Source organism: Perna viridis, chromosome 11 (assembly GCF_037379345.1).
Source record: "Perna viridis isolate PV_CMFRI_1.1 ecotype Kerala chromosome 11, ASM3737934v1, whole genome shotgun sequence".
Classification (NCBI taxonomy): Eukaryota; Metazoa; Mollusca; class Bivalvia; order Mytilida; family Mytilidae; genus Perna; species Perna viridis.
Genome location: NC_142455.1, coordinates 33,378,914 through 33,392,717, shown reverse-complemented (window position 1 = coordinate 33,392,717; position 13,804 = coordinate 33,378,914). Strand labels below are relative to the sequence as shown.

At 33.6% G+C, this 13,804-nt stretch overlaps 1 protein-coding gene across 1 annotated transcript; it reads left to right on the top strand.

The window, feature by feature from the left end:
- Nucleotides 1–5,514: 5,514 nt before the first annotated feature.
- LOC148603793 (uncharacterized) lies at nucleotides 5,515–13,013 on the top strand. Its single transcript, XM_088552448.1, has 5 exons — nucleotides 5,515–5,758; nucleotides 8,124–8,263; nucleotides 9,263–9,375; nucleotides 9,693–9,899; nucleotides 10,733–13,013. The coding sequence occupies exons 1-5, from the start codon at nucleotides 5,577–5,579 to the stop codon at nucleotides 11,018–11,020; spliced, it is 930 nt and encodes a 309-aa protein (XP_088408574.1). The 5' UTR covers nucleotides 5,515–5,576; the 3' UTR covers nucleotides 11,021–13,013.
- Nucleotides 13,014–13,804: the final 791 nt, after the last annotated feature.

Here is a 13,804-nt window from a genome sequence, read left to right as displayed (position 1 = left end):
AAATAGAAAAATCGGCAATATAGTGATTTCGGTACGGAGAATTTGGCACGGGCACGGGTTCGGGATCAGGTTGGTAAGTGGATGTTACTACTGGTGCTGATATTTTCAGAATTTCATCTGAGATTTCATCAAAACCAGTACCCTTTTTTACATTTATTTTGTTGAACTGTTTTTGTGTGAAAGCTTCTGTAATAGGTTTGAAGCGTAGTTCATTTGCATTTTGTTTGATTTTAGTAATGCTGGCGTGGTTGTTATCTATTTGAATTTCACTATTTCCTATGTCTTTGGCTACATCAATAAAAAAAAATATTAAATACACAGCTAATATCTTTCTGATTTGTTAACAGTTGATTATTTTCTCTAATCACAAGATCTGATTCAAAATGGCTACCTTTATTAGTCAAATAAGGGTTTATGGTGGGCCAAAAGTGTACTTTTGGGACCACCTACACATCGTTCTATAAAATACTCTTTTTTACAGATTCACGCTTTATTTTATTTACCCAATTTCTTTGTACTCTATACTTCCCATGACTTAGAATCTCTTTGGCTTTTAAATACATTATGAAGCATTCTTTTCTTAAATACAGCTTGCTTCAATTTGCGATTCATAAAAGGAGCTGGTGCTCTTACAATATTTCTCCTTTTCAATTGTACATTCTTATTATATACATCCATTAAGTTGTTATTAAAAACATCACAGGCTTTATTTACATTTGTATAATCTAAATTGTCTACATCTGACTGCTCTAAGTCTCTTAAAAAATATTCATTATCAAAATATTTGAAACTTCTGTAAAATTTACTAGTTTTCACTTGAGGTGGAATTTCTATTTTGAATTGAAAGGCAATTAGATTGTGGACATGACAAATGCCTGTTCCAAAACTACATGTATTACAACAATGATTAGGTCTATTTGTAAGATTAACAGCAAGGTAAAGCATGTCAACAGTTCCTCGTTGAAGAAGTTCTTTTATATGGCAAGTTTTGTTCTCAGAAGGCTATTGATGTTAAGGTATGCACATAGAAATTGCTTTGGGTGTTCTTTTTCCTCATATCGTACAGTTCTTGGAAAAATATCCCCACATGTGCTCGTATCAATAGTCAGGGTCATCATCTGATACATCGAAAGATCTTCCATGTGATGTATCTATGTCTGATGTTAAGTTGGGTGAGTCAAAGCTGTTGGTACTAAAATTAGCCCAGTCATTTGACGGTGTTTGGCCAGAAGAGAAAGGAAAAACGCCGCCATATTGGCTTACCCAGCAATCTTACCAACTGTGATCAGATATTTACCTACGCAGGGCCGCATACATGTGAACCTACTGGCGGTAGTTCAATTCTACCGGAATTAAAACCTTCCGACCGCTCTATCGTTGAGACAGAAAATCTACCGATTTCCGAACTTTATACTGTAAACAAATTTTGGACGCCATTTTTTTTATTTACTGAAGGAAGAAACCTGAGAGGATCGAATAACGACATTTCCGGTTGATCTCAGGTAGACAGGTGAACATCTAACCCGAATAATGCAGTCGTTAATTTACATTCCCTACGATCACTCCACTCGAGAGTGAAGTGAAACGGATACGGAGAGGGACTGGATTATTCGGGTTAGTGAACATCTTATATAGGGTCATAAACAGTAATTTAGAGCTTTAAAGTGAGAGACGTAATTTAAAGGTGTGATGTTATACAGGAGATGATTGACAATTATCCCAAGTTTTAGTGGCACACGCTTAAATGATTAAACAATTTATTACCGATTGGGACTCATTGGGACTCATTGTGTAAATATTGATGCGGGACATTTGATCTTTTGACGGTTATGGAAACATTCACCATGCATCCACTGAAAATGAAATATTTTTTTGATCTAAGTCAATGAAGGAACTATGTGATTTTTTTATTGATTTAGAACACTCTCATCAACCGTCAAAATGCCCAAACGTAATATTTCATCTCCAGCACCTCCTGCCAAGAAAGCAAAGTACTATTCCAAATTCAATGCTGCATGAAAGTTAAAGTTGTGCCAAATCAGTAATGACTTTTGAAATGAAGTCATCTTGATACATATTGATGCAATAGTAGCTATTGTAGTGACTTATGAAAATTTTTGGATTAATAGTAGCCATATAGTAGTGATTTTAAAATATTCTGAAGGGGAGTGACGAAATTTGTCGACACGGAAGTAGACGATTGTTCAAGTATGGAGGCGCAGTTTTGTCTAAAATCCTACATTGAGCTCCAACCATCATAAGCAAAGCCTAAAATAATATTACTTATATATTTACACTGAATATGATGAAGGTGATACCTTTTAGCGCTCCCGAAGAAACATTTATTAAAACAACTTTGATAATTTTTGTCAGCTTTGATTTGATATATTACACTTATAACCTTCAAATACGGTAAATTTCGTAATGATATGTGTTCTAAAGCATTGTACTAATTGTCAAGGTCTGATATGTCTATTGGCCGAAATGTCCGGCATTGATAAGGAATAATTGGCTGTCATGGTCTGAAATGTCTTTGGGTCGAATTGTCCGGCACTGGTTAACGTTATGGTTCTTATAATTTGCGAAACGTCTTAAAAGACTTCTTTTATTCAATTTAGTTTCGCTTCATCCTGTTTCGATTTGCTTCGTTGAATTATGTTTTTGATTACGATTTGATTCATTTTGTAAATCGAATTGTTTAGTTTAAATTCTTTCTTTTATCGATTATTTTCGCTTCGTTTTGCAATTTTTATGATCCGAGAATTATGTGTAATAGCGAGCACCGTGTACTTTCTAAATTTCCCATAAGATTCCCCACTATACTAACGAAAAAAAGCCATGCCCCGGAAGTAACAAAAAGTGACTGTCCTTACGGAGAAAATTCATCATTTTCTTCATTCAAATAAATAAAAAAAAATATAGGTTAAGATTACGTTTCAGTAAAAATAAATTAATCATTTCTGATAGTTTTCAATAACTTTTTTTTTACTTATTTATAGAAGTGAATGTGATGTTGTAAAATACTTCGGGAAACACGTGGATCTCTGCTGTTGTCAAGAACCTAACCTGCCTGGGAAAAAATACAACTCCGATTGTATTATTCAAATTGAAGCATAGCTTTTCTAAGATAGGAAAGGCAATCATTTTCTTGTTTCCAGCTGTCAGTTGCGTCTGAATTTTGTTTACGTCACATGGTGTAAAATTTTCCCACCAATCGTGGAGAACTGTAATATTTCCGGTATCTGTACAAATTGATCTGACCGGCTAAAACTGAAAAGGATGTTACTAGAGACGCTTTTAATAAAAATTGTAAAGTATGGCGAAGTGTTGTTATGTTTTCCTTACAATTTATATCATAACAGGATTGCGTATAGATCGAAGGCGTCTGTTTAGATCAGCATTTTATTCTACACTAAATTACATCATCAATCTACATGGTATATAACAAGAAATCTCTGATACGGCGGTAGGTACTTTTTAAACAATAGAACGACAGAATGTCACTGGGAAATGTTTATCATCTTTTCATGGGTGTATAGAGTTTTATCAGTAAACTGTTGATTATCAATATCCTAATCGTCATATATAACAAGTGTTACATAGCTATCGACTATTTAAAAGGCTATGGGAAAAGGAGAATGGGGTTGGAAATTTTTTTGGGAAAAAATTGTTTCGTAGTCACTCGTTTCAAGCAGCCAAAAATTAGCTCCTTGCTCATTCATTGAAAAAAAATCCCCATTATTTAACAAGACAGATTTTCAAATAAAAATATTGATTTCGATTGCCTTTGAAATTTAAATAGAAATATTGCACTAGCGAAACAAAAAATTTCGTCCGACCCCCACCCTTTTTCATTTTTGTAATGTTTTTATTATTCTGACGAATCCCACACAGACAGTACACGTGCTCGCTGATTTAGTCAATGCCTACTCCATATTATTGATTACGCAATATTCGTAATTATTTGGATGCCATACTGCAGACTGTTATGACCAACCCTATTCTGGAAAAGGTATGATTCGATTTGTATTTAATTATCGAAACTAGCGAAATATTTTCCGAGACTAGTTTGACTCTCAATCGCATATATCAGTGTCCTAGCATATCGGAAATATGGGTACGAGGCTAAGAACCGGGGGTTTCGCAAGGCTTTGCCGAGCGATTTACCCCCGTTTCGCGCCGAGTAACCCATATTTCCGATATGCTAGGACACTGGTTTTGTATTGTGTTTATCCTGCAAATAAAAACAAAATATTGGTTTAAGTCAATTCTATGTAAAATCGCTTTTTATGCGGTTTACAGAAAGTACCCCTATCGCCCCTCTAACAACACCGCGAAGTAATATCTTGGCGACAGTATGGGTTTGCAAATCCGTACGAGTCTGCCAATTCCTTTTAAAATAATACATTCGGGAGAAAATGCTTTCTGTATTTGTAACCTAAATATTTTTATAAATGTAAATAACTTAAAAAGTATTTTGAAAAATATTTTCTTTGTAATTCCATGCCAAAAAATGATTCATATACAACACAACGGTTGCACGGCTGAGTTATTTCTTGTTAGCATAACCGGCGACGCACTTTTCTGAAGAAATTGTTGACAATGGGCGCTTAAATGAGTTCATAAATTTATGATTTTTTTTAAAAACTTTATATCGTGAAAACCACATATCACAATACTATAAATGAAAAAGGTAACTGTGTTACACCTGGATAAAAATGTCAACAAGTCTTGTCAAACGCTTTTACTGTATCATGACGTCACGAAACGAGTCATTCCTGCATGGAATTCGACGGTGGATGCATGTAAACATTAAGATTCAGAAAATTCAACGTCGGCGACCAGTCCATCTTTAATTGAGATGCACGCTCCGTTTCACTGTCGGAAGACATTTGTGGACGACTACCGATCGTCTGCAGTGGAATGCGGAACGAGAGAGATAGACCAGCATGGGGTTATACATACAAAATAGCACAAAAAATACCTAGACACCATTTATTTATACATCACATAAAAAAGTCACAATTTCAATATTCAAACTTTTTAATTTCCAATGAGGAGAAATATTACATGCAGAAAACGTACAACATGTATGACTGATTTTCTAAGCCACATCAACATGGAGGCCGCCATATTGCTTAATTACAGTTTCCAACTCCAAGGCAAAAAGTAGTTCCCACGTTATTCCAAAAATAACTGCCCAATATCGATTTACAATATTGGACAGGCAATATTGGCAGAAAATGCGTCCTTTGCAGGATAAATACAAGTACACGCAAATGAAGCTGCCATTATGCTGTTTTCAGCTCCTGAAAATGAAGGTACAAACCGGATATTGATGCTTTTTCTTGCCACAAGTATACAGCACCAAGTTGATTATACAACCATAAACGCTTCCTTCGGGAACATATAAAATCATATTACTTATATATTTACACTTACTATACCGAATATAAGTAGATGTAAATTGATTGCGTTTCGTTTTTAAGCGTTTTGATTTCGTTTCTTAGTTTTGCACTACACTTCGCGGAAATTCCAGTGGATTGTTGTGAAAGACAGAAAAATTGAAATCGGCGATGGCAGTCCAGACAGCCAATTTAAACCTTAGGACATTGCCACCATTCACGGCTGTGTTATGGTCCCAATTTGAAAATAATCCCCAGATTATGTATAATTTGATAGAACCTGCTGTTCGCCCAGGACAGAATTACCATTCTGACTTGGTGTTTGACATGGCTGGCCGAGGACTATCATTACAGTAAGAAATTTAGTATTCTAACATGGGGCAGGGCTTACCAGTACATGTATCAGTTGTGAACTTTAATTGTTAATTTCAAAATTTTAGAATTTGATAAAACAGGGATGAAAATTATGAAATTTAAGTTGGTAGTCCAGACCATATTTTGTTTAATATTTTCTATATATTCAACTGTTTTATCCGAAAGTTTGATAGTCCAGCTGGAAATCTGGTAGCCATGGCCAACTTTGTGACTGCTTATCCCTGTAAAAGAAATAGACCAATTCTGGAATTCAACTTCTGTCCTTGTAAACAACGTTGCACTATCGCAGTGTACTTGTAAAATACGTTTTTTACATCTTAAACAAAATACCCTATTTTGCCACAAAATCAAAGAAAAATACACGTTAAATGTATCCTACAAAAGCAATTTGGTCACACAGCTCCAAAAATAGAAGAAAAAAGAAAAAAAAACCAAAGGTAGAAACTGTTCTTGCAATGGCAATGCAGTCACCAGACAGGCTCATTATTTTTCTTAAATTGAACTACGAAATCTATTATGAAAACAAATATCAGATTCAATCCTTTGAACAGGGTGATATGGTTTCCATACTTTCCAAGTCTCCCGAATTCGGCTGGAACCCCCTGCAAAATTGTGCCCCATCTCCTGCAAGGACTAGACCTCCTGCTTGGGTCCCGCAAATCCCCCTTCTCACCTGAAATCTTCCAGAATGGTGCTGAATTTTAGAAAGATCAAAATCATTTGAGAATCTCAAACTTTTTCATCCAATCAATGTTAATTGATTTTGTGAACAAAAAAAAATGCCTCTGGACAGCAGTTGACATTGACAGATTATTAACACATGTGTGTGTTTATAGTAATTAAAGCAAATTGGGTCAGTTGTTTGTAGAATGAAATGTTTCATCATTCACTTGGGAACATGTTAGAAAGACGGAAACGTTCTGTGTCAGGACCTGCTACTTCCAATGATGAAAGTTATTCTAAATAGAAAAAATTCCTTTGCAAATACTCCTAATCTTGGGAATTAGAAAATGACATTGAACTATTTTTTTGGGAAAAATGGGATTAGTGGAAGATACAATAACTGACAGTACAAGATTTAGTGTCTTTGCTAGACTGGTCAAAGCCCTACTCATTTTACCAAACGCAAATGCAGATTCTGAAAGACACACTCTATGTGCACTACTAGCCTGTAAGATAAACCAGACATACAACTGTTTTGAATATAGACCCTCTTTATCAGCGATAAAAGCAGCTGAAGCTGCTACATCAGATTACAATCCAAGCTTTAAATGATTACACAATGAGTTTAAATTCTCTTTATTGTATTAATGTCACAGCATGCATTAAAATTACTATTGAATTTTTCTGTAGTTAAAAATACCCAGAGAAAAATGTCGTCACACGTTATGACTGGCTTTTTTATGCTGGAATGCTTGAGGTCTTGCTCATTTGCCCTTCCATAGGTTGGCAGGTATGGGTTTCAGACTGAAAATTTAAAAGCAAAATCACATCATTTAGTACTGTTTTTAATTTACCGTTCAGCCCTTAATTTGGAAGAAAAAAAAGTACTATAAGCAAGAATGAGAACCCAGGGAATATGGTCCCTCGACTCCATCATGGTATTGGGCTGCCGTTGCCATTTCCATAAGTGTGGTTGTCATCTGTAGACATGGTTTTTGTGCAATAATTTGAATATCAGTTGTTTTAATTTTTTTTTATATGAAAACTTTTGGTCTCTGAATAAAAGATGAGATTTAAAGTATGATATACAGCTACCAGATAAAGTACTTTTCTGTGTAAGAATCAGGCAATTGATGGTGCAACATTTTTCTCAGTTTGATCATTTTTGTCTCAAGTATATTCGAAACATCTAGATAAGAACCAAAAAAGCTTTTTAAGTTTGTCCTGAAGGATCTGTGACGTAGATATGTATTTACTGCTTATACTTAAATTTTCCCATTATTTTTTCAAGGGGCATTTCAACTAAATTTGACCTATCAATATCATAAAAAAGGCACTTTGATGGTTATTTCTGGATGTTAAACGTTATGAGGTATAAACACTTGCAATCAAATCTCAGTATTTTTTTTTCTTCATGTGCCACACCATATACACATTTTGCCTGATTCTTAAGAAGTGAAGTTTTTAAATACACGACAACTGAGTTAAAATTCTCTAAACTTTTGTTTCAGAAAACAAAACATTTTTTATTACCTTCCAGTTTTCCAGGACTTTTCAAAATTCTAGGTTTACACAGGAAAAGTCTAAATGAAGATTAACATTCCCACACTTGAAGTCTGCTTTCCAAACTTAACAAATCATTTGAAAAAAAATTGAGGTTTCTACATTTTCTTGTTATAGTGAGCTGAAGGTAGAAACTGTTGAAGATGTGCACAGACTGACCAGGGATCTTCTCAGAATGCCCCTGTTGTTCCGTGCAAAAGTAGAACATGAAAGAACTGATCATTATGTTGTATTGAAAGTTAGAAAGAAGTGGAAAGGTTAATCTAATTTATTTGATTTGTGGGGAAGCAAATAGAGGGCAGTTTTTAAATATGTATTTTAGAAATTTAGAAAATGCTGCTTGAAAAACTTTACAAACTTTCAATTGTCTAGTGAGATAAGGCTTATGATAAAACCAATAAAATTCTCCGTTTGGTCAAAGTTAAAGAACAACTTCTTTATTGTGTTATTGTCCTTATTAGTAATTATTAATATGTCCTTATCTTGGTTGAGTCACTGTAAATAAAAACTGATTTAACTATGGTTACGCCTGATAAGAAACATGTTTACAATATGTGTAAACCTTCCACTTGAGCCATAAATTTTGTTTTAAGCCTATCCAAACTATTTACTTAGCAGCTTGCAGCATTGTTATGAAACTTTGTGTGATGTAATTTAACCATGTGGAGATGTGCATACTGTCAGGAATTTATGGTTGGACAATAATTTTAGAAGTGACTGCTGTTGAACTTACATGTAGGAATTTTTCAGACAAAGTTGGTCTGATCCGTTGTCTGCAAATCCTCCTTAATGTCATAAAACTTGATGGTGTGTTAAATGACCATATAGGGATGTGCATATTGTTAGGAATTTATGGTTTAAGTTAATTTACTGACATTTTCTGTCATTGTGTTGTCAACATCAAAAGCTAATAAGATATAGCAGCAAAATTGTTTTTCAAAAATGCCTAGTTTATCAACATAAATTTTGTGTCCAATATTAATTGTGTGTTGTTAGGGGCAATGTCTAGTTTATTTTATTCAAACCCCAGCACAGTTGTGTATTGGTATAAAATACAGGCTCAGTTTGGTTTTTAGCACAATCCCATTTTAGTATATAGGGTTCATGCCATATTGGAGTTATTGCTCTTTTTTAATGTTTTATCCCTATTTTTCATTAATACTACCACTTTAAAAGAACTCTGAAAAAAAGAAATTGTCAATAAAAGCTATTCAGGATAGAAAAGAACTAATATTCATTCATATTTTAATACACAGATGAGTTTGCTATCTTGGTGAATACCCAACACTTTGCCATAAAAGAGGTACTATCCCGAAGACTGTCTGAGGCAATGCAATACATGCAAGATGGAAAGAAGTTTTGTATTAAGGTATAAATCTTAATAATTACAAAACATGTACAACAAAAATGTGGTTAGGTAGGTATAGAAATGGAAGACTTAATGGCATTGTAAGAAATAATATAGATTAAATATTTTTTTTTTGTAAAAATGATATAGAAGATGGGTACCATTTCATTCTCATATGTTCACCTGAAGTGTGGTCAGGAGAATTAGAACTTAATGACTTGATCCTTGCTGACCCCCCCCCTCCACCCCCAACAAAAAAAGAAAAGATTTTTCCTATTGGTATACTATTAATAATCATCTCATTATTTGTTTGAAATTCATAAGTTATTTGTTGACAGATTGGATTTGGTCAGTGTATCAGACAGTGGTATAGTGGTATTGTTGATGCTGAGGTCACTTTCTGTGACAGTCGCTCCAACAGTGATAATGGGAACCTGAGTATCTATATACACAACTCTTCTACACCGTTGGACTGTTGTGTACATCCAGTTTGTGTCCTCTGCTGTTTTCCATTCTGGTTACTGTTTGGAGGACCATGCTATCTGGTATGTACATGTATTGAAGATATTTCTCTTTCTGTTCAATGGAAGACGATTTGCTTTTATTATATGTGTCTCTATCTCTGTTTGTCTGCTCATCTGAATCTTTATTATCCCTGCAAGCAAAATTTGGGGTATATAGGAATCACCCTGTTTGTCTTTTTTGTCTGTGCTTTCATCTGTCTTATTTTTTGTAAGCACCACTCTTCCTAAACTGCTGAAGAGATTTTGATGAAATTTTGTTTTTCTAATTTTGTGTGCTCCCTATTTGACGCAATTATAACTCCTACATATATTTATTTTTTCTATGCTATGGTCTATCAAACTTTTTTATCCTCCTCTCTTTGTGCAGTCCTGATGAATTTTTATAAAATTCAGTCCTTGTTAAGAAAAAAATATTGTTAGAGATAATTTCCTAGTGAAATAAAATAAGTAAATTTGAATTTGACAAGGTTTGTATGAATAAGAATGAACAGATATTACAGAAACAGGAATACTCTCTGCCAAGCTTAAAACTCATGTAATTTAACCATGTGAATGGAATATATATTGATAACATTACAGTGTAACTTAAGTACAGTGAGTATGTGATAATGGTGTTCCACGGTGTTGTTCTATTTCAGATTATCTGTTATTGATTGTGGGATGATAGTGTCTTAAGGCATGCGAGGAGTGGAGCTGGGATAAAAAAAATCTTTTACTCAGCATTAGACCAAACATAAATTTACATAGACTTTTATTTGAGATCTTATGAGTTGTTGTTGTTGTTCTGTTATTTCTATCTTTTTACCTTGTTACCAATTAGAGTGTTTCTAACTAATTTTTATCTTTACCTTTAGGTAAACCGTAAAGTGAAATATCTCGATGTGGAAGAGGAGGTCAGGGATCTTCCAGTTACCATGGTGCTAGGTCAGAGAAACATTGTTGTTGAACAACATGTGCAGCAAGGTCAAGGTCAGCATCCAGACCAAGAAGGACTACAAAGTCAACCAAATGGAAACTTTTATCCTGGACCACCACCCCCTGGACAGAGCCCTTGTCCCCAATACCAAGGACCTCAGGGTCCATATCCCCATGGACCACCAGCTTATCCATATCCTGTTCCACCTCCTTACAATGCAATATAAACCTTAAGCATGTAAGGAAATGATGGTGTAAGGATATTATAGCTTTGAACACTATGGCCAAGCTTGGTGCAGACTTTATAATCAAGAATCATACCATTTAAGTTTATTGTTATTTCATCCACTGTCAAATAGTATGGCTTGTGCAAGGTTGTACAGTATATCATGTATATATTGATAATTGAATATATTTTTGAAAAATGTCAGTACAGAGATGGTTGTTTTTACATTCTAATTTATAATGAAGATAAAATAAAGGACCGTGTTACAGTGTATTTTTTTTGTTCTTAATTGTGTACCCCTGAGTTGTGCAATATGGTACCATTTAATCCTGCTTTTGACAAAAATCATGTCCTTTGATTGGCTGAGAGCTTTTTGAGCAGAAGCAGTATACCTCTCAGGTATATTGTTATGTGACATGACTGACCTCTAATAAAATAATTGAGTGACAGGACTTTGTATCCTACCTCTTAGACATGTTCTCATGTGACGTCACTAATGTCTAATTTTGCCTGAATAAAGACGGTCTGTCTGTAAAATATGTATGTATTTATGTTTTAGCATAGCCAGATTTGGGATTTGTTCATCCTCTCTACATATTCCTCTATTCTTTCTGTAAGGCTTTTATATCACTCAGATAATAGTTCCCGGTGAAACTCCATTTTGTGTATTTTTTTATTTTTAACTTTGTAGGTATTATGTTGGTTACTTTATATTCTTTGTTGTGTATGTCTGTTTTCCATGTTTGGTCTTTGTCCCTGGTTTACATTCTTTTGATTTTCACTAGAATCTTGGTTCCTTTGATTAATACTCCTTGATATGTATATAACTTATTTATTTTTTATTTGTTTATTACTATAATTTAAAGAACAAACATATGGTCATGTCCTGTGTACGTTATTAGTACCCAGTTGCAGTTTTTTTTTTTTTTTGTACTCCTTACAAATGAATTGTTCCACAGATTTGATGTTGATAAATATCGCCAACTGTTTGCAAAGGTAGATAATCTAACTTGAGTGTTTTTACACATGTTAAATTGATATTGTTGGAACTTCAAGATTTGCATGAAGGAAGATAGTTCATGTCAGATTTTCCAGTTCCAGTTTTAACATATTTAGATTTTGTAACAACGAATGGTCTATAAATGATAAATTGAATTTTATAAAACTTAAAATGAAGGTTGTGCATTATCTCGTTAAAGGGAGATAATTATCGTCATTTTACTAATACTTTTAAAAATGATCATGATCTATTTATATCATGGAAGAAACGATAGTATTCTGTTTGCTACCTTACAAATTAAGTATTTCTAGTTTCAAATATTATATTATAAAGAAATAAATATTTTAATTCAGTTTGTTTTATTTCAGTTCATGAGATTCTTGTAGTCAAGTGTCTGAATTCTTGCCCTTTTGCATTATAATTGGAAAAAATGTCAATATTGTGGGATTTTATTAACCATAGGAATCATTCTTATAACAGTTGTAATTTTGGAGACTGTCTGGTTCTTGTACATGTGGCTATTATTTTTGTGGTCTTGCAAAATTTGTTAGATTAACTTGTTGAATTTATTTATTTTTCATAATTTGTGAGCCATTGGTAAAATAAAATTTTACTGAAACACAATATCATTGGCAATTGAATTGGCAATTATAAATCTAAAGGACGATTCTTTAACAGATTAACTTGTGCCATATTATTTATTGTAAATTTCAGAAATAACAACAATGCTTTAAATTCCATTTATTATATCTTACATTTTTAAATTCCTATGATTTTAACCAAAATCTCAGAAAATTTAAATCACATTTTGGTTTAAAAAGACATTATCTGTAGATTTATGGCATGCTAGTGTTTCTTAATTTTACAACATTAAGAATCTCGCTTGTTTACGATGTAATGTGTTTATCTATTTCAGTCTACTTAAATGCATTAAATAGTGCTAATGTATGTTATTTGTAATGTATGTATTTAAATAAAATTTACTTTACACTAATTATAGTTGTTTGTGTTGGTACTTTCTTGAGGGTTTGTTGCTGTGAACAGAATCTTGCTCAATGAACCATGGAAAAGTCTTTTTTTTTTTTTTTTCGGGTCACCTTTCATCTTGTGAGTTTTTATATGCCTATCTTTTTAGACATGATTTATAATGGTGTACTGGTGCCTGTCCACCCGTCCATTGTTCACAATCTGTACAGTAACTCAAAATGCTACCACCAAGCTATTGCCATCACTTAGGTTGGTCGTCGTCTGTCATCTTTAGCAATTTTCAACTACTAAATGGATTTGGATGAAACTTAGCATGATTGTTCCTGCACAAAGCTTATGCCTCGATTATTGATCTGTAGAAAAACATAGCCGCTGTTACTAAAAATAGAACACATGTGTCAGACAGCAGTTTTGTGTATATATCTAAAAAAAACCAGGTTAAACCAAATTCTGACATGGGGTATGATGAGATCTACCTGTGGTCAAATTTTGAAGAAAATGTGTTGAGTCCATGTTGGAGTCATTGACCTTTTCAGACTTTTTTTGCCATTAAACTTTTTGATGTTATTACTTTTAAAAATTATCTCCTCAGAAACTACTGTACAGAATTCAATAAAAGTTGGTATGATTGTTTCTTTGGGTATCGTCCACAAAACAATAATTTGAATTTATGATCTGTGAAAAACATGGCTGCCATTACGGTACTAAAAATACAACAGAGGGGTCAGGCAGCAGTTTCTTACATCTATATCTAAAATCATTAAGTTTAACAAAACACTGACATAGGGGTAAAAGTGT